Source organism: Belonocnema kinseyi, chromosome 7 (genome assembly GCF_010883055.1).
Source record: "Belonocnema kinseyi isolate 2016_QV_RU_SX_M_011 chromosome 7, B_treatae_v1, whole genome shotgun sequence".
Lineage (NCBI taxonomy): Eukaryota > Metazoa > Arthropoda > Insecta > Hymenoptera > Cynipidae > Belonocnema > Belonocnema kinseyi.
In genome coordinates this window covers 25,650,550-25,676,512 of record NC_046663.1, presented here as the reverse complement: position 1 = coordinate 25,676,512, position 25,963 = coordinate 25,650,550, and the positions used below count along the sequence as shown (strand labels likewise).

Here is a 25,963-nt window from a genome sequence, read left to right as displayed (position 1 = left end):
AAAGGGGAAGAAAAAATAGGGAATGGGAAAAGTAGAAAAAGGTTAAAAGAAACGGGTGAAGGATGAAAACGGAAAGGTTAAACGGGGTAGGGAAAATGGAAAAAATTGAAAAGGAATAGGAAAAAGAAAAAGTGAAGAAAGAAATTAAAATCCGGAAAGGGTAAAAAGGAAAAGGCGAAAATGGGAAGAGGGGAGAATAGCAAAAAGAAAAAGGGTGAGGAAAATGGGGAACTGAAAAAGGAGTAAGGGAAACGGGAATAAAGGAAAGGGAAAACGAAAAACCGTAAAGCAGGTTTGGAAAGGGGGAAGGAACAAAGAAAATTTCCAGGGGGATGAGAAAGGTTTAATAGGGAAGGGAATTGGTAAAGAGCAAATAGTGAGAAGTGAAATGAGGAAAGAAAAGGGGAAAACGAGAAGTCTGGTCATGAGGGAAATAGGAAAAGGGATTAGGTAAGAGAAAAAGAGAAGAAGAAAATAGGAAATCGGAAAAGGTGAAAAAGGAAAGGAAAAGGTGGAAGTGAGAAAAAAGGGAAAGAGAAAAAAGGGGAAAGGGAAGAATAGAAAAAAGAACAAGGATAAATGGAACAGGACAATAAAAAAGGCACAATAGGAAACAAGGAAAGGGGAAATGCAAAGGAAAATGGGAGCGGAAATAGAGAAATTTTAAAAATAGAAAAGGGGAACAGAAAATAGGGAATGGGAAAAGTAGAAAAAGGTACAAAGGTGGAAGTGAGAAAGAAGGGAAAGAGGAAAAAGGGGAAAGGGAAGAATACAAAAACGACAAGGATAAATGGAACAGGACAATAAAAAAGGCACAATAGGAAACAAGGAAAGGGGAAATGCAAAGGAAAATAGGAGCGGAAATAGAGAAATTTTAAAAATAGAAAAGGGGAAGAGAAAATAGGGAATGGGAAAAGTAGAAAAAGGTACAAAGGAACGGGTGAAGGATGAAAGCGGAAAGGTTAAACGCGGTAGGGAAAAAGGAGAAATTGAAAGGGACTAGGAAAAAGAAAAAGTCAAGCAAAAAATGAAAAGCCGGAAACGGTAAAAGGGTAAAGGTAAAAAGAAAAGGCGGAAATCGGAAAAGGGGAGCATAGCAAAAAGAAAAAGGGTGAGGAAAATAAGAAACTGAAAAAGGGGTAAGAGAAAAGGAAATTAAGTAATGAAAAGGAGAAAGGGAAAAGAAAAACTGTAACGCAAGTTTGGAAAGGGGGAAGGGAAAAAGAAAATCTCCAGGGGGATGAGAAAGGTTTAATGGGGAAAGGAATTGGTAAAGAGCAAATAGTGAGAAGGGAAATGAGGAAAGAAAAGGGGAAAACGAGAAGTCTGGTCGTGCACACTAAAATTCCTTTATCTACTTCACATGATTGTTTTCAAGTAGGGTTGGACAAAAAGTATAATGAGTGCCAAGGTCGTAAAGGTATTTTGCTTCGAGTGAATTCAGCTCTCGCTTTGCTCGGGCGGCAACTGCCCGCTCTTTTTAATAGCCCTCTTGACGACCTCGATGCACAATGTACTAATTTATAAAGAAAGTAGTTTGTGAAGTTATTGGAACTGAACGTTAAATTGTGTAGAAGAAAATCGGTGAAATTTAAGGGGAGTGAGGCAGGGAATGTATTGGAAGGGGAAGCTTGAACGTTTTATTTACGTCTTGCAAGGCTACGAATCCCTGTTTTTTAGGCCTGAGGCACTTATTTTGACAACTATTTAATAATAATTTTTTCCACAGGCCCCGGTTCTCTAGCTTTTGTTGTGCCTGATATATTCAATAGCGAACATTTTGTGATAGCTTATAATAACAGACTTGAATTGGTCACTTGGAAAAGTTCAACATTTATTCCAACCCGTTCTTTGCTGACATTTCATGAAATCAACCTACCGCAAAACGAAGGAATTAATTATGGAACTGGCGACGGGTCTGGCGCAATATGGTTTTGTAAGAAAAATTTACTGAATTTGAGTTTAGACTATTGGTTTTACACAGAGGGGGAAAAAATTCTACAAAATACCGCCCAGCGGTATTTTTTAGAATTAACCCAGCATTAACCCAGCACACCTACTTCTAAAAATCACTTAATATTAAAAATTAAATTCTACCAGAATTTTAAGCTTATTTCTGCTATGGAAATCCACAAAAAAATATCCTTAAAACAACCCTTAACTTAAAAAATCGACACCTCACAAGAATTGAAAATTTGTTGTAATTTAATCACGGAATATTTTTGGGCTTTTTTGGGCTCCCAAAAAATACCCACTCCGATTTTTGGGTTGCTGAACTTAAGGTTAAGAATTAACCTTCTTGAAATACGCAGATATGAAATTATGAAATAATGACCGTCTTGATAATTTTACAGTATCAATAGAGTCTTTGCTTCTTCGGCTTCTCGAAAATACCAACAGAAATTTGTGGGCTCCAACCCTTAACTTAAAAAATCAACCCCTTTTTACAACGTTAATACCACTTTGTCAAAATATAACACTCTTAGAAACTTTACAGTGTCAATAGAATTTCTGATTTTTGGTCTTTTCGAAATTACCGACTCTGATTTTTTTACTCTAACCATTTACGTCAAAAATGAATACCTCTCTACCAAGTAGGTATGACTTTATCAAAAAATAAGCTTTTTGATCATTTTACAGTGTTAAAAGTCATAGGTACGATTTTTTGACAAAGTCATATCTACGTGGTAGAGAAGGGTTTATTTTAGACTTTAACATTTAGAACCCAAAAAATTACACTGAAAAATTCTCAAAAAGGTGATTTTTTTAAAAAGTATCTACGTGGTAAATATTTGTAAAAAAAAATAAATTTTTGACCTAAAGAAATTCGTTTTTTAACAAAATTATGAAATTATATACAAAAATAATAATCTTTAACCAAAAGAGATGAATTAAAATTAAAATGTAATAGTTTATGTTTTAACAAAACAACAAGTTTTTTTTTATTTTCAATTGAATTCAACTTCATAAAAAAAGCAAGAATTTTCGGCAAAATAGTGAAATCCTTTAACGAATTAAAAAATCAATTTTAAATAACACAGTTGATTTTTTTAACCAAAAAGGATACTCTTAAACAACATTTTTAAATTTTCAACTAAGTACGGATAGTGAAATTATTATTTAAGGAAATTTAATTTTTCTTACTAACAAGGTGATTAAAAAAATGGTTTAATTTTAAAGACAAATATGAATTTTCAATCAAACAAATAAATTTTCTACCAAAAAAGCGTAATTTGTCACGAAATACGCGAATTAACAAGCAAAGCGTGAATTTTCAAGTAAGATGATCAACTTTCTGTCGAAAAAGTCAAATAGTCAACAAACAACATACATTTTTAACCACGTAGATGAATTTTCAAATAACAAAAATACTTTTTAAACTAAAATTATCCTAGAGTGGGACGATGGTCGTGGGGGCTAAAGCGTAGGCTTTGGACCCACTCCTTCGGCTTGTGGGTTCGATTCCCGCCTCGCCCTCTGGAAGAGTCTCGGTGGCCCATGCGGTGAACACTAGCCTAGCAAGGGAGTTGTTCATCTCCGGAGAGTCGTGGGACCGGTACCTCTAGAGAAAAAGGTTTTCTCTAAGTACTTAAGGCTGTTGCTCTTGGTGGTTCGGAACCCACCTTAAACTGTAGGTCCCCCTTCCACCACCAAGTAAGTGTGTGGAGGGTGTGTAAAGGAATAAAGAAGGTGTAAGAAAAATGTAAACCCTTAGGGGACACATTAGAAGCTTCCACTGAAACTAAAATAATCCACCTTCAACCCAAAAAGACAAATTTTTAACAAATTACATGGATTTTCAAACAAATAGTGAAATTTTTCACAGAGTATAAGGGATAATATTATCAACTTAAAACTAAATAGTTGAATATATATTCAAGATTATTAATTCTCAACAAAAAAATGGAAATTTTCAAAAATGTGATTAAATACGCAACATAATTTTTAGGATCAAAAAAAGGAATTTTTAATCATGAAGATTGATTTTTTACAAAAAACTCAAATTTTTAATTAAATGAAGAATTGTTTACCAAGCAGTTGAATTTTCAACCACATAAAAATAAATTTATTATAAAAAATGTTATAGTTATATTTTCAGTCCAAGAAACAATTGAAATTGAAAAAAAAATTGCAACCAGAAAGATTAATTTTTTAGCAAGAAGATTAATTTTTAATCAAAAAGCCAAATTTTGAACATAATATATCAATGTTAAACCAAACAGTTGAATTTTCAAATGAATAAATGTAAATTTGTAACAGAAAATAAAATTGGTAAATGTTTAGTGAGAAAAATTGATTTAAAAACGTTTTCAAAGAAATAGTTGACAAACAGTTTACGTACGAAAATTACTCTAATTACCTGGATTACTCTGAATTCAAATTTCATTACTTGGATCATTACCGAAATAACTTCAAGCTAATTAGATGAGAAGTGGTTTACAACTGAATCACTGTAATTACAGTAGAACCTCGCTTATCCGAGCCCGCTTTATCCGAGTTCACGATTATCCGAGGTTCAAACCAAAATATTTGACCCGTCTTATCCGAGCCATAGCGCAAGAGTAGTCCGCATTATCCGAGCCTCATGTATTATTTATACATATGAACTTGCCCTACCCAACCACAGCAGATCCTCCATAGCCTCTGCTCTGATTGTTTAATAATCTATATAGTTTCTACGTTAAGAAATGGGTGGATCACTCTTAAATAAAGATACAGAATAGAATATGTAAAATAAACTATTTATCAGATTTTTTAAAACATTTTTTCAAAAAATTATATATTTATTTAAGAATACTTTCAGTTTATCTTACTGAGACTTTCTTTTTATGTAAAATTCCACTTATCCGAGTTTGCCAATTATCCAAGTTAGGGCCGGTTCACAATGGCTCGGATAACCGAGGTTTTACTGTACCACCAATTATAATTGGATTTTACCGGATTTCTATTTCGCAAAACTATTCGCTCCAGCGGATTCCAAGAAATATTTCATCTAGGTTGATTATTGAAATTAAAATTTCATATTATATTCCAGGGACGCTTATAGCAGGCGAACCTATTTCGGGAAAATTGTGGTCTTTCCATCCACATCCGCTTCCAACGCAAGTTCTGGAGCATACGCTTCCCGGAATTTCTCTGACTAATGGAATAGTGTGGCACGTTCACGATCGTTCGAAATTCTATTGCATCGATGCTATGAATAATGTAATTGTGTCGGTCGGTTATGATGCGGTTGAAAGAAAAGTTACTGGTAAGTTTTCATTAAGAAATTTCCGTTGTGGGTCAAAAATTCTCCATTCCAATTTAAGGAATTATTCTTCACCCTCTCCTAAACTCTAAATTATATTTTTCTACAGAAATAACATGTTCCTGCTTAATGTTACAAGTAAAATCGACAGTCCCCTTTTAACATTTATCAGAGGATTTAGGTTTACGAAAACAACGTCATGGCTATTAAATTTTTTTTTTTATTTTGCCAAAAGATTTGTTTAAATTAACAAAGAGGTTGAAAAGAATTTATATTGCGGGTTCTACAAAATACACTTTCTGCACTCCGCGACATTAAAAAGTACATTACATTCTCATTCGTGAGACTATTATGTAATCTTCCAAATTTTCGTTCTCTAGTTTCTAACGGATCTTTACGTATCAGCAGTCACATAGTCTGAAAATCATACAATTTTGTCAGAGCCTGTATGTCTGTATGTATGTCACTATGTCTGTATGTATTCCTGCATGCCTGTCTCTCTGCATATCTGTATACATGTGTGTATTTATGTCTGTATGTCTGTCACTATGTCTGTATGTATTCCTGCATTTATGTCTGTCTGTATGTCCGTAAGTATGCGTGTATTTATGTCTACATGTATGTCTGTAACTATGTCTGTGCGTATTCCTGCATGTAGCTCTGTCTCCATGCCTGTATGCATGCGTGTTTGTATGTCTGTTTGTATTTCTTTTTGTATGTCTGTTTGTATATCGGTATAGATCGATGTCTGCATATATATACTGGTATGTCTGTGTGTATTTCTGTATGTTTGTCTGTATAGGTATGTATGTCTGTACGTGTTTCAGTCTGTATATATGTCTGTATCTATGTGTGTCTGCCTCTATGACTGTCTGTATGTCTGTCTGTATGTATGGTTACCTGAATGTTGTAGTTACCGTAACTTTTGAAAAATTAGCCCAATCGAGTTAGCCTTTGATACACTTCCTAAGGTTCCAAAAATGAAGGTTAAATTCGTTAACCAGATATTTCCAACTAAAATTTAAAAAATTAGAGCATTTTGAAATTTAGGAATTGTTTTTCCAAATTTGAGACATTTTTGTCAAAGTTTGTTATAGATGGATAGAATACTTTCAAATTATTTAAATAAAATTTGCAATTTAAAAAAAAATTTAAAAAAAAAACATATTAAAAATTTTTTTTAAATATTCACGAAAGTAAAAAATAAAAATTTTCGGCTGGATTAGGAAATTTCACTTAAATTCTTTAACAGACATCAAATATATTTTATAACTATCCCAAATAAATGTTTCAAACAGACGAAAATTACAAAGTTAGAGGTTTTTCAGAATTTGAACAAAAATTTATGAGTTTGAAAATTTCTTGTCAAATTCTCCGGCACACGTAAGAATGACCTGTAAATTATCCTTTTAGACATTTTCAATTCCAGTTGAAATTCAAAAAAGTTATATGCTTTTCAACATTTTGAAAATTTTCAAAAAAAGGAAAAAATAATTTATCAGGTCAAGAAATATCAATTCAAATTTCTATATTACCAGATTTAAAATATATGTATTTTGTAACTATTTTTATGAAATTTGTTAATTAGACAAAAATTAAAAAATTTGGATCATTTTCAAAAATATGCAATTTGTGTTTTTAAGAGATTCGTAAGTTTAGAGAGTCTTTTTCAGTAAATTTGAACAAGATTCACAATTTTATGGCTGTAATTCCTCATATGTTTGAATCATAATTAATTTCTAACTAAATAAATAAATCATTCAACCAGAATAATAATTTTTGACTATTTATATTTGATTTAAATTTTTTATGAGGCTGCATTTATCGCGCGTTTTTATATAATAGATGTCACATGTATAGCATTATCAATTTTTACGTCAATATTAAAATTTCAAAATTCAAGAGTATAAAAATTTGACATCTATTTTTATAGCGAAACTGAAAAAATTCAAGATCTATAACATAACAATTTATTTTTTTAAGAAAGACAGAAATATCATTTAAAGTCTACTCAAAATGAGCACAAAAAACTATATTGTTTTATAAGAGCCAAAATATAATTTCTAAAATACATAAAAAAGTAGCATTTTTCTATACATTTATTGAATTATTCAAATTTAAATAATATTTTTGGCACCCAAAACTTTAGCTTCTCTTTACATTTGATCATGTTGTAAATTTTACTTTGGTCTCAAGATTTTTTTTGTTAACAAACTTGTTTAAATTATTTTTAAGCTAACAATTCAACTATCCCAGTGTTTTTTGTTGTTGTAAATTTTAATATTTGCCATTAAAAATATTATTTTTTATCTGTAATGACATGAGTTATAATAATTTGATTCTTAAAATCACAGAAAAACTATTTTTTACAGATATCTGACTCTTGGTAGAACTAACAGAAAAATTCAACTTTGATTAAAAAATAATTATTTAACTGAAAATTTAATAATAAGATTTCACATTAATAAAACTCACATTTTTGAGCGTACTATTATGTACATAAATGTTGGCTTTTTTCTAGTGAAAATTTCAAGTCGGGGCCTGGTAGGGTACTAGTTGCGATACTTAAAAAAAACTTAGTTCTCTGTGACTCTATTTTTGTGTCTTAAATTCGGCTAACGTGTTCGAAAAGAAAATTTAAACAGAATTATTGTCATCTACGACCATAGTTATATATTTTAAATACAATTTCGAAAACCTTGAAAAATATCAAATTCTTGTTTTTGTTGAGTAAAATGAAAAATTGTATTTTGACGTAAGAATTTGAATCGCACACTTATTCGGTAAAATTTGAAGTCAAAGAAGGAAAATAAAATACTGTTTAAATCAATAATAATATTGGTTCTTACAAAGAGTGTCTTATTAAAAATATTAATGTCGTTGACTGTGTTTTTAATCGTATTTTTCATAAACTGAAAAAAATTCGAATTTCTGATAGTATTTTTTATTTATATGATTTTTAGTTAAGATTTAAAAAATGTAACGAACTGTCCCGGAGAAAATATTCTTGACTTTAAGGCTTCTAAAAACACTGTATATATCAACTATACTCTGCGTCACTAGAGTTTCGTTTCATTGTTACATAAAGATACATACAACACTCTAGTGAAGTAGAATACATTTGATACACTCTGCTTTTGCAAATCTGAAAGTCAACACAATTTTTTTTGGAACAGTAGTATTATTGTACGGACCCTGCCAGTACCCGTGTAGATCCCGACTGGGATAAGTCGGGTCGACTGGCCAGCACCCGACTAATTTACCGTGACGGAACTGGTTACGGAAACTAATCAGTAGTACAGACTAGCCCTCGACCTCAAGTGGGGCAACTGTTCGGATACACAACTAGCCCCACATTTTCATTTCCACACGAGTCCTGTTATAATTGAGAAATCTTGTACAATAGCCTAGGCTAAGACACCCTGTCAATAAATAAATTGAGTGAAAGTGTAAATTTTTAAAGTTTAACTCGAAATTAAATCGATTTTTCAGGGATAATTGCTATCATCTTCCAATTGGATCCTTGGTATCTTACTGATGGACATCTTCTCTACCCCGGTCATGCCATGCTAGGTCGTATGACAATTGATACCAAAGGTCGGCTCTATGTGCCCTTAAATGGAGGTTCACATGTAAGGATTCATTACATTAAGATTATTTCTAAAAATGAAACTTTGAAAAAAATAACTTTGTGAAATTTTTTTAGATCCTTCAAATCAATCCAAATACTAGAATAATAGTACCTAGACCTATTTACATACCTGCAGTCAAAGTCAAAGGATGCGCTTTCGGAGGTATTGACATGAATGTTTTATACGTATCAACACAGGCATTTGGTCCTAATGAAGAAGCTCCAGCGGGTGATCAGAGTGGAAAGATTTTCGCCGTCTCTAACCTTGGCAAGGGCGTGAAGGGACATGAGGCATGGCCATTCGTGATGCCTTCGTTATATAAGTGATTCGAAAAAAGTAAATTTAAAAACAATATTTTTTCAAAATTATTCTTCTTTTAGTGAAAATTAGTTTCATTTTCATTTAAAAAAAACTTTTAAAAGCATTCCCGTTACAAATTTATTTGAGCGGCTTCTGGAGCCTTGTGACGACGCAACCAATTTCCATCTTTCCTGTAAGTCCATGGAGAAAAATCAAAAAATAAACTTTATAAAGAGTGCTGTATTAAATCACAGATTATTATGGTACGTTTTCTTAAGATTAGAGTCAAAATAAGAGGGCGATTTTCATTTGATCCCGGTCTACCTGTACGTCTTACCCTCTCCACTCGACTTCCCCTCCCATCGCTGACTGAGCGAGAGCGCTCTGTCGAGCCTTGTCAGCGAAGTGCACCTTTGTCCTAATGAGGAATAAAATACCAAACATAACGATATTATAATTTTGCAATCAGCAATATAAAAATATTATATACAGAATCTACCTTTTTTGCGATTCAAGCGATATGTTACTTTAAATCAAAAGATCAACAGTAGAAAAAATTTTTGCAGATTTTAGTTTATGTTTTGACCCTGGTTAACTAGCATTGTGGAATTTTGTGTAGTGTAGTTGAAAACTTAACAGTTCATTTTGTATAAAATTCGGCTTTAGACATTTGTACTGCTAAATTTTGTTGAAAACTTACCTGTTAATTTGGAATTTTAACAGAATATATGAAGTTTTACCCAATTGCCTTGAAGAATGTTATACTTCCAAGGATAAATTTTCAACCACAAAATGGAATAGTTGAACTTTTAAATTAAAAAATTATTTTTCAATAAATTAATTCATATTTTAACCAAAGAGATCAACATTAAACTAAATTGATAAAGATATAACATAACAAGAATGATTTTTAGTTGAAAAAAAATTAATTAACAGATTAATTCAACTATTAAGTTATTAAATTCATTAATTATAAGCTGCTCAATCTTTGAAGCATATTTTTAAAGGTATTCCTTTCAAATCGCTTAATTTCAAATTACAGTTTTAAATTAATTAATTAACTGATTCAATGATTAACTGAATCAATGATTTATCATTATTAATATGCATAATTATTTATTCCTAATCATTTCATTACATATTCTTGACATTTATAATTATTATTATGTTTTTAAATATTATGAGGTTATATAATAATAATAATAATTAGATAGATTTTCAAATTCAATATATTTTATATAAAAAGCCGAATTAAATTATATTTCTTTTGATTTAGCTGAGAGACAATCTGAATTAGTAGTTACAATTGTGATTTTTTATTAAATGTTTTTAATCATTGATCTTTCTATTATTTCTCGTGGAAATTACCCAGAATATCGCAGAGATAAATTAATGATAATAATTTAAAAACGATTATTACATATTATTTAAAATTAGCTATTATATTTATAGTTAATTGAATGGTTAATAATTACTAGTATTTTATTAAACCATAAATCATAATATCTGATTTTGCTCTGCCCTACTCCCTTGATTTCCCTTACTTCTTCCAATTTCTTCATCCACATCACTACCTGTCCACTACCATCCAAGATCCATCTTACACACTCATCCACGCTCAACTGTCCCTCTTCCTCTCATGTAGATCTCTCTAATACATGTGCCCATGACTCCATTTCGCATCCACATACACTGCATAAATTCTCCTCTTCATCCATACAATATCTGCATGATCTCACTCCTTCTCCTATTCTAAATCGTACAAGCCTACTCCATTTTTCTTCCTTTTTTATTTTTTGCAGATATTCTGGTTCCGTCAACACTTTGACCATCATATACCATCTATTGTACCTCGAATTTATAATCTTTGTCCATCTCTCTTCTCCTTGTTTAACCAATAGCTCCAACTCTATGTCCTGCCACTCCATAACCCTTTCTCGAATATTACGCACCCTTCTCATTTTTCTCCTTTCTCCCTCCCATTTTGAATTTCCCACAGTACCTCTCGCTTCATTGTTCCGAATTTCGCCGAAACATGCTTGTGCAATTTTACTGATTATGTGGGATACTTTCTTTTTATTCTACCTAACTCTCCTATCTTTTTCTTAAGATTTCTCCATTTATTTTATAGCCGACAGACATGAGAGTGATTCCTCTGTATTGCTCTACCTTCTTTCCTTCCCCTTTCTGGACAAGCGGTACCACCAGTCCCGTCGTCCACCTTGCGGCCAACCTTCCCCTTTCCATACCTTTTTGCAGATTTTCCACATCCCATCCCTAATCCCTACTCCTTCAAACTTTATCCCTTCGTTCTCCATCCCATCTTCTCCCGTCGCCTTGTTTCCTTTTAACCTATTTATTGCTTCATCCACTTCTTTTCTTGTTATCTCGTTCCCTTCCTGCATTTCTCCTTGGACTATCCTACACTTTTCCCCTTTGATCTTATTTTGTTCTCCCCCTAATAGACCCTTAAAATAATCTGTCCATTACTCCATTTCTATTTCTTCTTTAACGCCCTTCCTTTCCCCTGTATCCCTATTTATCACAAGCCACACCCTACCTTCTTTGATCGCTTTTTCTACATTTGCTTTATATTTTTCCTTTTCCCTTTGTCTTTTTATTTGCAGCATCTTCTCACGTTCTTTTTTCCTCCTGCTATACTCCTCCTTCTCCATTTCCCCTCTTCTCCATTTGCTCACATACTATTTTATTCCCTCTTTACTCTCCCAGCATTCCTCGTCCCACCAGCCTCTTTTTTCCCCTACTCTTTCTTCATTAGTACCCAGCTCATCCTTTACCTTTTCAATGGACCCCTTCAACCTTTCAACTAACGAGTCTATTTCCTCCTCTTTTTCATACCTAACCTTCTTTCTTTCCATCTTTTGTTCAAACTCTTTTAATTTATCTACCCCCATATTCCCATTTTTGTGTCTCTTACGCACCCTTTTTCCTTTCTCCCCCTGCCGCGCTTACTGACGCCTCTTCTTCGTGTAACTATGACCGGGAAGTGCTCGGACCCTATCTCATTCCCTACCTTCATACTCCCTACTATCATATGAATGTGATTTCCCCTTCCTCATCCCCTTTCATATTGCCATTGCATATAAACAATCCTGTTTCTCCTATCATGTCTAGTTACTTCCTCCCCTCCCTGTCCGTCTCTCTATGTTTGGAGTTCCTTATAAATCCCTCCTTTTCTTCATGCCATAACCATCCTCCTCGTTCGCCAGTCCATGCATTTAAGTCCCCTCCTATTAATACCAATTCTTCCTTCTTTTCCTCCATCCACTTCCTTATTACTCTCCAGCCTTCCTCTTCCCCTCTTCTTCTGTATACACACACCACCGCTATTTCTAATTTCCTAATTATAATTTGGCTTATCATTGTTCCATCCTTTTTCTTCATGTCCCCGTCTTTTCTTCCTTTTACTGCTGATTCTTTTTTCACCCCTGACACCATGCCGCCCATCTCTCTTACTTTAACGTGTTTTTTTCTTGCTTCTTGCATTGTCCACACATAACCTTTCGCTATAAGTTTTTTTATTTTCTTCCGGTCCTTCTCATCTGCCCAAGTTTCACTCATCATAATCACATCCCACTTTTCTAACTCCTCTTAAAATCCTTTATTCTTGTTCTTCAAACCTGACACATTCGAGAAAGCTATTTTCACGTTTCTCTCTTCCCCTCCCTCTTCTTTCCTCTTCACTTTGTTTACCGTTAGCCGTTTAGAAGCCCCTCTGCTTTATTTCTAGACTCTTTTTCGTCTCCTTCTCCCTACCCCTCTCAAGACTTTTTCCTTTTTTGCTTAATTCTTCTAATTATTTATCCCAGCACTATTCCTCCCCATTTATCCATAACCTGTCTCTCCCTATCCACACCATATGGCTCCCTTTCCTCTCTACCCAAGACCTCTGCTCTATATGCCATCTCCTTTTCTTCTCCCTCCATGTCAGATCTTCTTCAATTTTTTCCCTTCTTCCTCTCAATAATTTTTTCTCTCCATAATTATTTTTCTCCTCCTCCCTCCCCACTTTTACTAGAAACATTCCTTATTTTCCTTCCTTTGTCCCTCCTATTCTCTTGAGTCCTTCTACCCTTACCAGCACTCTAATATCTTGCAAAAGATTTGTTATTTTCACTTCTCCTGTTTCACTCTCCACTTTTAATCTCTTAACTACTATGTTATTTTTCCTCTTTGCCCTTTCTTCCCCTTCTAATCTTCTTTCGATCTCACTGAGTCTTTTCTTCAATCTTTCATTCTCCCTTCGGACGCTCCTTTCATTCCCTTTAACTATTTCCTCATTTTCTGTCTTTTCCCCCATATGCTCATTCCTAATTTCTAGACTGGATTCCCGTTCTTCCAGCTATTTTATTTCTCAAGATCTCTGTTCGTCAACCTCTCTCTGTCTATTCTCAATGCTCTCTAGCTTACCCCAAACATTGTCTTTCTCCTCCTTCGAATGTTTATCCCATTTTTCTCTGACCTTTTTCACTTCCCCCCTTACATCATTTTTCTGCCTATTCATATCCCTATTTATATCCCTATTTATGTCATCCAATCTCTTTTTTGTTTCCTCTCTAAACCCTTTAATGAGAGCTTCCAATTTTTCAAACATCCCCCCAACCCCCCTATAACTCTCTGGTGTTTTCCTTTTAATTCTAACTCTCTTGTTGTCCTGGTCCCTTTCTACCTCATCTACCCCAGCCACTCTTTTCTTTTTTTGCTCCCCTTCACTGCTAGTCGCGCTTGCCTTTTTTTGCTATTCGTCCAGATTTCTGTTCGAACCCGCGTTGCCTAGCTTTTTAAGGCGCTGTAAATTTGAGGGCCTTCCACGTTGCTCGCTCGTACCTAAGTCCGCTACCCTCTCAACCGGGGTCGACTTCTCGGCACTTTTATCACCGCTGCTGTCACTGCGATCAACCTCACCCATCCCCCACTTACCATGCTTTCAGCAACGTCAGCTGTTGCAGCTACTACGGTTTTCTGCTCTGTGCGATCGTCCAGCAACTGTTGCCCTCTGGCTTCCTTTACACTCGATCTCCGCACTTTCTGCCTTTTCTGCATCCACTCACCCTTATTTCCTTCACCAAAGCCAAAAATACACCACTTGTCAAAAAGAGTTCTTTCGCGATCGGTACCGGAAACGGAAGCCGTTCTAATTACTAATGATAATTAATAATGTTAATTTATCGTATGGATATTCAGGAAAAGTTCCACAAAAAATCATAATAATACCAATTTTAATGGAAGTTTTAATGTGTGTCTGCATATGTGTGTGTAAGGGGGTGTGTATAAAGTGAAATTTATATAAAATATTAATAATATTGGTATTGAATAGCTCCAGATATAGAATATATTGAATTTAAAGATAATCCTCTAATTATTATTATATAAACCCATAATCTTGAAAATCATAATAATAATAAATTTAAATTTAAATAACGTGAATTAAGATGAATTGGTTATTTAGTTTCATATTATGTAATTGAATATTAGCTATTACTTTTGCAAGAAAAGTTGATTTTTTCTTCAGAATACCTCTATTACAATTATATAATTTTTCTGATGCTAATGAAGTGAAATGAGTGTCTAATTCAATTAAAATTTTTTTAAGTAAATATACATGATTTTTGTGTAACCTAGTTTTAAAGGTTATTAATAATTTGAATATGTATAAATGCATTTTAAAATTTAAGGAAACTGATTAACGAATCATTAATTAATTCTATAATAATTAATGATTTCTGGAGTTAGTTTCAAATTTTAATAACAAATAAAATTTTCAGAAACGAAAGTTCGAATTTGAAAAAAATTTATGAATTTATTTCAATGCTTCAGTGAATATTATAGTTTTATAGTTCTCATATTCTAAAATAAGTTATTAATTACCAGTTGATTAATTTTTTCAAAATATTAAAGTAAATGAAGATTAAATTTTAGTATCTTACACTTAGGTAATATAAATTTATTATTTACTCGACGGTTATATAATTGAATATTGGGTGTCATTTGCATATTAAAAGTTTATTTATATTAAAACAACCCCATTTTCCCCGAAGTAGTTAAAAATGTTTTAAATAACTAGAATTTTCAGAAAAATGTCGAACTAAAAATTATTTGAATGCTTTACTGAAAATAAATCTTTAATGCCTTTTTTGTCATGAGCTGATTAATTGGTTATTGGCTGATTAGATTTTTCTATATATTATGATGATGTGAAATGAGTATCTAAGTTCAATTTTCAAAATTATATGTACATGTGTTTTTTTAATTCATGTAAAAGGTTATTATTATTATTTATAATTATTACAAATGAAGAACAAATAAATAATTATTTGAAAATTGGGTTAACGATGAAAATGAACACAAAAGTAGGCGCGCACACCAGCTAGTCTAGTTATTTCTGAATAAAGTGAAGAATGCAAGTGCATTCAAAAAAATTTTTAAATAGTATGATAAAAATATGTACTAGATTTAAGAAGGAAGTTTTATTTTTTATTTATTGATTGAAATATTTTATTATGGTATACTATGGTCCTAAATTTTTAAGGTAAAATCAATCGAAAAATCCTTCGTCAAATCCTTTACTACCAGTCTGCTCCAAATCCTGCTTATTTATCTGTAATTTATGTTTTGAAATATGAAAGTTACTGCTACACAGAGAGACTTTTGATATTAATATTTCTTTTATCGCATATCCATAATTCAAATAATGTGTACGAATTTAACAATAATATTACATAAAAAATGTAAAGTATTTCTAAGTCGCTGTATTAAATTTTATAATGGATTCGAATAACAAAAATCAGTATATTGCTTTGAAAGAAATGGAACAGAATTCTGTACATTTCGTTACGAATGCCTTGCAAACTTTCTAAACCACGATACGAAAATTGGGGATCACGTGATGTTGCGTTTCACGCTGGCGCATGGCAAAAAGAAAGAAGGAGATAAGTGTATGAGAAACTTTTAGTGCTGCGTCAAAAATTTCAGATTCTTCAGATTCAATTGACTATTTATCATACGCAGACACGCACACAATCTTTATTTCACGCAATTGTTTCTGTTACTCACTCGAGGCCTGATATGGTTCTTCTTGACTTCGAGAAGCGAACCATGTTCGTTATCGGATTTTCAGCACCACCTGACAAAAACATCGTAGCCAAGAAGAATGAAAAGAAAGGGAGGTATCGAGACCTTATAAGGGAGTTGCAACAATTGTACCCGAAATATTTTGTTAAACTAATTGTCGTTAGCATCGGTGCTCTTGGAGGTGCCAAGCTTTCACTCGCTAATGGCCTAAAAAGCATCCCTGCGTGTCAACAATATGCCAAAACACTAGCGGGAAAAATGCAGAAAGCGGTAGTCCTTTGGTCGCCCCGTATTCTTAGGTTGCATGAGGGTTTTGCTGTATCGTCGTATTGATTCCTATACAGACTGTAACCAACTATCTCACAGTCGTAAGACGTGGTTGTGGCTGAAATTTTACCGCGATTTCACTGGGAGCGGGTGCAATTTTCCAAATTAGCACCCGTTCCCGGCAAAACCCATAAAAAAATTCATTTTGTTGAAACCCCACACATGAGAGATACAAAAAATAAAAAGACGAACGTTGTAATGAGAATGTGCATATGCAGCTGGCGGATTTTTTTCTTTGACTCTTTATTATGTTTTTTACGATTACAATAAAAACTAAATATACACCCTATTAAAAAGTGATTCATAACAAATTTGTAGATTTTTTTTTAAATGCACAATTTCTGTCTACTCATTTCTTCCCGTATTTTGCATGGGCTTGAAGTTCTAAATCATTATTAGGATAAATTGTTCGCATTTTTGAATACCATAAATATCCTTACAGAGAATGTTTGAATCTTGAAAAAATGTTCTTTAAAAAATGTTTAAAATGCGGTCACTTTCTGAATTTTTATCTAAAATGTCTGGCTAAAGAACATGAATTTCAGTTTATAAACCTCAAAAATATACCAAAGGCCAAGCCAAACTGTAATTATTAGCTCATTTGAGATAGAATCGCAGAAATTTATACTAATAGCCAGTATATTTTGTAGATATTTTATAAGCAATGCCAGGCAGAGTTACACAAAAAATGTATTATAATTGATATAAAAGTGTTGTGTATTATGTAGAAAAGTTGACATCTTGGACAAAATCAAGTGCGAAGCACGATATACGTGATGAGAATGTGTTCGTTAAAGCCGAAAGAGCTTTAACAAAAGAAAGTTCAAAGTCACAAAATTACAGTTGTCGGTCCGTTAACCTTTGATTTTAAAAGGTATGTGCACGAATGTGGGAGAATGCTAAGCTCTTTTAACGGAAGAGATTTCACAATCACAAAATTAAAGTGCTGGAAGTTTTAAGTTTTTTTAATTAAAAATAATGTGGATAAAAATCTACAAACAAAAAGTTCTTACACATAGTCGAGAGGCCACCCTTTTGAACTGTTATTGTCTATTTTTGAAACTTAATCGATAAGAAGTTACAAAAAATTTGGAAAAGCAAAACGGCCCAAGGCAGGGCACCTTCTCCTATTCAGACTTTTCATGCATAATATTAAAATTGGAAAATTTACTGGTTAACTTACCGTACTCTTTGCTGATTTTTGGTTTATTCTACGAATCATGTAAAGTTTGTCGGCCTTTGCTTCTTTGGGTTAGGCAAAGTATCAATGTTGAAAACTACACTTCACTAAACTAATTGTAAGCATGATTCAACAAAGCATGGTCCTGCCAGGCGAAAGTAAAAAAAAAGTCAACTAATCAGATTAGGCACCCTAGGGCACCCGACCTTCCGGACATCTTGGATCGAATGCGGCAGTTGGCTTCCCCTTCCATTCGCGCTAATGCAGTGAGTATGGTGGGGGGCGTCGGTTCACTCCAAGTCACTCCAAGTCGAGCGTACTTAAGCATCGAATTGGCGGGACCATGGTTTGTTGGATCATGAATTGTGAGGTATTTATATTGCAAGGTTTCTTACATTATTCGAGTCATAGCTGTTATTTTCCAATTTAATCTTGAACGCGCAAGTTTCTATCTTGGTTTAAATCACCTTGTTTTTTTCGCAAGATAAAATTCATCACAGAATGCACAATAGTACATTATTCTAAATTCTGTAATAAATTTTATCTTGCGAAAAACAGGTGATTCATTTAGAACAGATCGCATTAAAATTATTATTAAACAAACTCAGAAAATAATGTGCACAAAATTTAATTAGAAAGGTTAATAATACGAAACAATTTAGATGTAGTAACCCTCTGCAATGTTGTCTATCTCGTAAAAATACCTAATACCTTTATCCCCTTTTTTGTGTAACACGTATTTTTTCGGATTTGTTTGCTGAATTTTAGACTTATTTTGCTATCTTATACATAATTAGGGGGAGGTTCACCCCCGTGTGATTTTTTTTTCATGTTGGATAGACTCCATTTTACTTCCATCTTTATAAAAGAAATTTTCCAATTTTTATTTATAGAAAGTATGTATCATCACATACACAAAATAAAAGTTTCTAGGGGTAGTTAGCCCCGCTAATTAAAAAAAAATGGCGAAACGCGTTAACTGTATTTTGGTCTCAACTGCAAAATATATATTTTTAAAATTTTTTTCCTTGAATTAAAAAATTTTCAGCATGACTTTGAAAATATGTAGGGGTGGTTTACCCCTTCAATATATATATTTTTTTCTAATGAATTACGTTATTCATCTTTCATCATGAGTAAATTTTTTCAGTAGGTTTGATCGAAATAAATTTAGTTTTTATACACAATACTATACAATCGACTCTCGAGACCCCTATCTTTGAGGGGCTTTTTCACCCCCTCAAAGTGTTTTTCCGCAGATATAAAAAATACGTGCCGCTTAGTTTTTTCGAGTACTGCAAAATATTTAAGGGAGAATCAAATCGGCGGATTACACCTGAAAGACTTTCCTTGTAAGTTTATTAAAACTGCAAAAATAGGAATAAATAAAGTCTGGTCCAAAAACGTATATTTTCAAAAATATCTGCCATATAAATTGTTCCTTTTGGTGTCAAAATGTTCCCTGACTATTGTAATTTTTTATAGAAAATAATATTTAGGGATCTCTCAAGTCTATTTTTGCAAAAAATAGCTTTTTTAATTTCCACTATTAATTTATATTCTTACTTCAGTACATATGAGTTGTATCGTTTTTCTTTTCTAAATTGAAAAAAAAACATTAACAGTGGAAACTAAAATAACAGAAACAATTTTTTTGCAAATCATGGGCTAAAGAGATGCCTAATTTTTTTTTTAAATTCTGCCAATATACAGTGGACATTTTATACGGAAAAGAAGAATTTTTAGGAATCGAGCCATTTTTGAAAAAAATAAGGATATTTTTTAGACCACTATAATAAGTATAGAACAATTACGCAAGTTAATTATGAAAAATCTTTTTCTATGTTCTTATAAATATATAACTGTATAGGAACGGTGTAATTTTTTTATATAAAATCAAATAGTGTTTCATTATTTACGAAAGTAACTTATAGAAGAACAGGCAATTTCCTAATGGCAAGAGAAAAACGCCTTTAATATATTGAACTCTAACCTAGTTGAGCCTACGAGAAAAATGACCTTCCTTATTATTTGTTACAAATTGTTTTTTACTATTTTAATAGTTGCTTAAAACTCGGAGCATATTTAACATATTCGTGTTTTCAATCAAATATATTCAGAAAGAAATTCTGTTCGAACCTTCTGAAAAATCTGCAATTATATCAGACAAAAACTTGGAACATTTCACTTAAAAATTAAGATGAAAAAAATATTGATTAATTATTCATTATTTAATGTTATTAAATGCGTATGATAGTGAATTTATTTATTCACAAGGAGTTTCTCAAATTTTTAGAAGAACCATCTATCAAATCACTTGGAATATCACAAATATTAAAGCACATAATATAATTCAATTAAAAATAAATTGGATTTCAACTTTTTTCATAATGTTAAGATTAGTTGTTCACTGCTTTAAATGCTACATCGTTTAATCTACAACGCTTAATTCGAAAATATTTTAGTTTACAATTTTTCGTTTTATTTCTTCCTTTTTAAACGTAAATTTTTTATTAGAAGGATTAAAAAATAAAACTATATAAATAAATTAATGGTTTTTAAAACTAAACAGTATTTCGAATTTAAAAGTTTCATAATTATGATTTAGCAATATGATACTAAATCGGTTTTAAATTAAATAATTCACCCATTTTTACGTTGAAAATTCAACTTTTTCGATTCGAAATCTTCAATAAGTAAGCAAATTGAAATGTCTGATTCAAACTTTATAAACTAATTTTAATGTGAAAACAACTCAAAATTAATATATTCATTAAGTAAACGATTTTATTTTATTTCAAATCCTATTCAACTATTGTTTCAGTCAAAAATATTAAATTTTTAACCCATTCAGTTCGAAAAATTTTAATTCATAAACTCTCTAAATGAGCAATTATACATCAAATATTTAAAAGTAAACAATTTGAAAATTGGCAGTACATTTTATATTTGGAAAGTTTAAATACTCAGACCTAATACGTCCGACAGCGTTAGGCTAAATGCAGCAAATATACACGGAGAGAACAAAACGGCTGCCGTCACCGCGACTCACGGTGCTGATGCGCGCGACGGGAAAAAAGTGCTTCAAAATTCTCGAGAATATGTGAAAATGGCGTGTTCATGGTGACCACGCGAATGCTTCACGGCGATCATGCGCGTGAATCACAGTTCGTACTTTCACGCCAGCCACCAATATGATCGCAGTCTTCAGAATTATTTTCACGCGCAACAGCAGTGTGATGTTGCAGCCATTAGAGTCGTTTTTATCACAATCCTGTCGACCGTTAAGGCTTTATGCATCAGCTGCTCGTAACACTGAAAACCAATTTATTGACGTCGTTTTGCGTCTAGTCATCGATTGATGGTAAGTGATCCACTTATTATCATAATTTGAATAAAAAATAATATGTCAATAATATTTGAACGATGTAAATGTTCATTCATGAATTTTATTTTTTAATGCTCAATGTTGGAAAATATTTGAAGGGTGGCAGTCCAAAAGATGCTAAGGGGCATTTTTATGAAAATAGGTTTATTGGCCTGAAAATTATTTTAAAAACGATTACACATCCCAGTAAAAGCATTTGCTAGAAATCGCATTTTTAGTATAGTAATACAAATTAGGTATGCTATCCTAACCTAAAACTTGACCATTTTAAACTTTTTTTTTAAATATGACGATTTTTGTAATTAAGTATTTTTAAAGTAAGTAAATGTGATTATTTATATATTTTTGACACTATTTTGAAGACATTTTGTTAACTAATAAAAACCAAACAATTTACATAAAGAAACTTCGTATTTAAAAAGAACATTTTTTAAGTTTTGAAGTTTTCGGTTATAATGGCACTGGTATCCCGGTATTTCACTAAAAATAATTTAATTTTTTCATTTTTATTATTGAAAAATGCTGAAGATAAGTATTACTTGTAAAATGGTAGAAAATTACCAAAAACGAATAAATACGACATGAGGATTAAGTGCAGCATGCCTCTTGACACCTTTTGGACTGCCACCCTTTAAATATTTTTGAACATTGAGCATTGAAGAATGCAAATAAAATTTATTAATTAACAGTTACATCGCTTAAATATTATTGACATACTACTTTTTATTTACCTTATGATCATAAGTAGGTCACTTACCATAAATCGATAACCAGGCGCAAAACGACGTCAAACAATCCGTTTGCACTGTTACGATCAGCTGATGCATAAAGCCTAAACGGTTGCCAGGGCTGTGATCAAAACAGTTCTCATCGCTGCGACATCACAAAGCTGTTGCGCGTGAAAATAATTCTGAAGATAGTGACTTTTTGAAAAATAAATTAATAGAATGGAATCTCGTTAAATTTATATCACAGTTTCAGGGTAAGTATTAATTATTATGTATCAAAAATATCTTTGATTGAATGCAATTATAGAAAATAAACTGACGTTTATAGTAAGCTCGAAGCATGTCAATGCGGAAACAAACTCTTCAGATTATTATCGTCGTATTATTTCATAGCAGATGAGGTTAGTGAAGAAGCTTTCGAATACCTAACTCCAAAATTTGTACAAGATTTATTCTTGAATAAGACTGGACCGAAAGATATTTTTACAAATAAGTGGCAAAAACAGAAATCTACCTTGGTTTATAAAGAAAATACGACACTTAGAGAAAACTAGGTGAAAGGCATTTTTTTTATTTAAGAGAAAAAATGTTTATTAAAAAGATACAGGTATTCTTTTAATATTCCCGGATTAAAAAGTCGGTAAAGGAATTTTAAATATTAAAAAAGCATTTTAATTGATTTGAAAAAATTCAAAAAAGTTTAAGGATCTTCATGTAATTTAAAATTATTTGAATATTTTGAAGAATTTCCAAGAAATTTCAGTAGAAATTAAATGAGTTTTATGATTTTAGAGTAATTTGAAAGTACAAATAATGTTCTTCAATTCCTTAAATTCGGTTAAATCTCTTGAAATCTTCGAAAATTTGTAGTAATCATTTCAAATCGATTAAATTTCTTAAAATGTATTATAAGCTTAGCAATTTTTTTTATAGAATGCGTTACCAAAATTTGGAGACGTTCCTGCACATCTGTAGGTTATATTTAAGATTTTTTCTAAATACTTGAATCTAGGTTAGCCGCGAAGTTTTAGGCGTTAGGAATGCGAAACATATAGGGTTCGAACCCGCGGCAAATAAAAATTTTCATGGCGTGCGACTACAAATAGTGTAGTGATTGTGCAATACCAAATAATTGTATGAAAAAGTATTGCAATCTTCTCTTCCCAAAGGTTAGTGGACCTCTTATAAGCTAAAATTACCTTAAAGTGACCTTCGTCGTCTAATTCGACTTATGACCAAAAGACATGGTTGATTGTACGGTTTCCCTTTCCTTCGATTTCCGGTGAGAAAATGAAGCTCTTCATTATAAAAAAAAGGTTGACCTTGAAATCACTATGAAGGTCACCAAAGTTATCCCTAATGTCAAAACAAAAGTCACATACAGATTCAGCCTCAGCAACCTCAAAAACCTCTTGGGTAATCTTTTTCGTTAATGCTAAAAATTAACCTCATTTACCCGACCTTAGCGATCGTGACCTTCAAACGGTCGCCAGGTTAGGGTTAGGGTCAAAGTTCAGACTCTCATCAACGAGTAATAATTACATCAGTTTGTTCGCTGTGGAATATTTTTAAATAATGATGTTCTTATAGCCATAAAAATATTGTTTGATTTGAAATGACCTAGGGTCATCCGGAACATATGACCTAAGTACCTCTGACACGCGACTGATGGCAATTGCACTTCGCGCTTGGTCTTTGCATTTCTCCCCCATTCGTGCACAGACATTTAAAATCAAAGGTCAACGAACCGACAACTGTAATTTTATGATTTTGAACTATCTTTTGTTAAAACTCTTTCGGCTTTAACGAACACATTCTCATCACGTATCTCGTGCTTCGCACTCGATTTTGTCCAACATGTAATTTACTCGTCCTATCGAAAAATAACTACTAATAAATTTATAGATCTTTTTAGGCGAATAACTTGTGTCTGTTAATTTCAGTTCATACCTTGTGTCGCTTTTTCAAAAAATTTAATATTTTTATTTTGAATGTTGTTTTTTACGACTAAACACAAAGACTACGCATCCTATCGAAAAGTGATTCATTATAAATTTGTAATTTTTTCCAGGGTGCGCAATTTAGGCTTTTTGATTTTTTTGTATCTTGCATAGTTTGAACAAAAAGTGGAATTTTTCATTATTTTTGGATCGATGAAATTTGGAAAATTCAACTTTTCGACCAAATAAAAAAAATTGTTATCATAATATTGTAGGGCTTTCAAAAAGTAAAGATTTTCTTTTTTTTTTTTCATATCATGCCTTGTGCCTACAGAATACAGACTACAGACTACAGACTACAAACTACAAACTATAGACTACAGACAGACAGACAAACATCTTCGTTAACATTGTTTTTTTCGACTCAGTGGGTCTCAAAACGTGGAGATTTGATGGAAACAGACAAAGTGAAATTTTACATAAAACCAGTACCTTCTCATTAGGATGAGAATGTAATATAATAGGTTAATATTTGAAGTACAGAAGATCTTAATTTTAAACTAAAAAAAAAAAAAACAGATTATACGTATTTCGTAGTTCAACCGAAAACCTGCATTTTTAACGAAAAAATTTTTACCGAAAAGGACGTATTTTTTAAATTTATTTTGATTTTGAACATGAAAAGAATTCTTAACCAATTAGTATAATTTTAAACAAATGAAATTAAGTTTTTAAAAAATTATGATTCCTTAACCGAAAATAATATTTTTAACAGGTCAGCTGTATTTTTAATGAAAAAGATGAATTTTCTAACTACAAAAAAGTAATTTTTAATAAAATGCACTAAACTCTCGCGTTCAGTCACCCTGTTCTCAGCCCCCGACACTGGACTGAAAGGGAAAGTTTGGTGTATATGAATTTTTAACCGAGCTAATGAATCTTTAACTATAACGATAACGTAGGGGGAAAACAATTGATAATCAATACATTCGACTTTTTATCCATAACAAAGAAACAGATTCTGGACCAACAAGGAAAAACGATTTACGTAATTTTAAATAAAAACTCCATTTGACAAATATGGCAATCTTCCATTTCCCTGTAAAAAATTACTATTTCTGTAATTATTATTAAAATTCCCTTATATTTTTTAATTTACTAAAATTATCCAAAGTTCATGATATCACAGAATTTTCCAATATCCCAGAAAGAAAAGTTCCGGGAACAAAATTGCAAACAGAGGGAAATTTCCGAATGATGGAATTCCGCGCAAAACCCCATTCTTACCCCTTTCTACATGAGATTACATAAGACGATTTTATCATTTTTAACAATTAATGGCAATTTTTTTTTCATATTTGTGAATTTGGCAAATTTTGGAATTCTGGAAGTTTATTTTAATTTATGGAATTTTACCGTTCATATATAGTAAGCTTCCTTTACTTTATTACAAATGTCTGTGAGGTTTAATATGTTTTGTGTCGCTCCGTATTAATCTGTGGTTAATTGTTTTACCTAGCCATCTAAAAACGTTGTTGAATTTGGTGTTATTTTGTCTTCGATTGCTCGTCCTCTGCTTCTTTAGTCAGAATTTAGTTTGAATTGCCTAAACTTCCCATTTGAGGATGTTAAAGAAATTTGAAACACACACAAATCTTGGAATTTTTCTAAATGCACATTGACCACTGGAAATGGCAGCTCTCGGCAAAGAATCTCATCAGAACTACGAGGGTAGTTCAATAAGTCCTTAGAATGACCAACGGATGGCGCGCGAATCGCTCCAAATCATCTGTTTTCAGTCAGCAACACTCCTGACTAGATATATGGTGCATTCACAGTCCACATCTTCTGAGTTTACGTGTTTTTATAACCAATTGAAAAAAAAAATTGTTCGTTAAGAAAAATGAAAAAAAAAGAGTTCAGAGCGGTAAACAAACATTTTCATTTAAAGGGTTTAACTCCATATGAGATAAAAAATGAATTGGACTCAGTTCATGGCACATCTGCTCCTGCCTTAGCAACGGTCTATAACTGGGTAAATGAATTTAAGCGTGGTCGTACATCAATAAGTGACGAACCAACCACGTTCAGGAAGGCCCGTAGAAGCAAGTACTCCCGAAATCATCAA

At 32.3% G+C, this 25,963-nt stretch overlaps 1 protein-coding gene across 1 annotated transcript in view; it reads left to right on the top strand.

The window, feature by feature from the left end:
* The window catches only part of LOC117176377 (regucalcin-like), a 43,048-nt gene extending 33,842 nt beyond the window's left edge, over positions 1-9,206 (top strand). The window contains exons 2-4 of the mRNA XM_033366621.1: positions 5,036-5,251; positions 8,741-8,880; positions 8,955-9,206. Coding sequence (XP_033222512.1) covers positions 5,036-5,251; positions 8,741-8,880; positions 8,955-9,206 — 608 coding nt within the window. The remainder of the gene's footprint in view (positions 1-5,035; positions 5,252-8,740; positions 8,881-8,954) is intronic.
* The last annotated feature ends 16,757 nt before the right edge of the window (positions 9,207-25,963 follow it).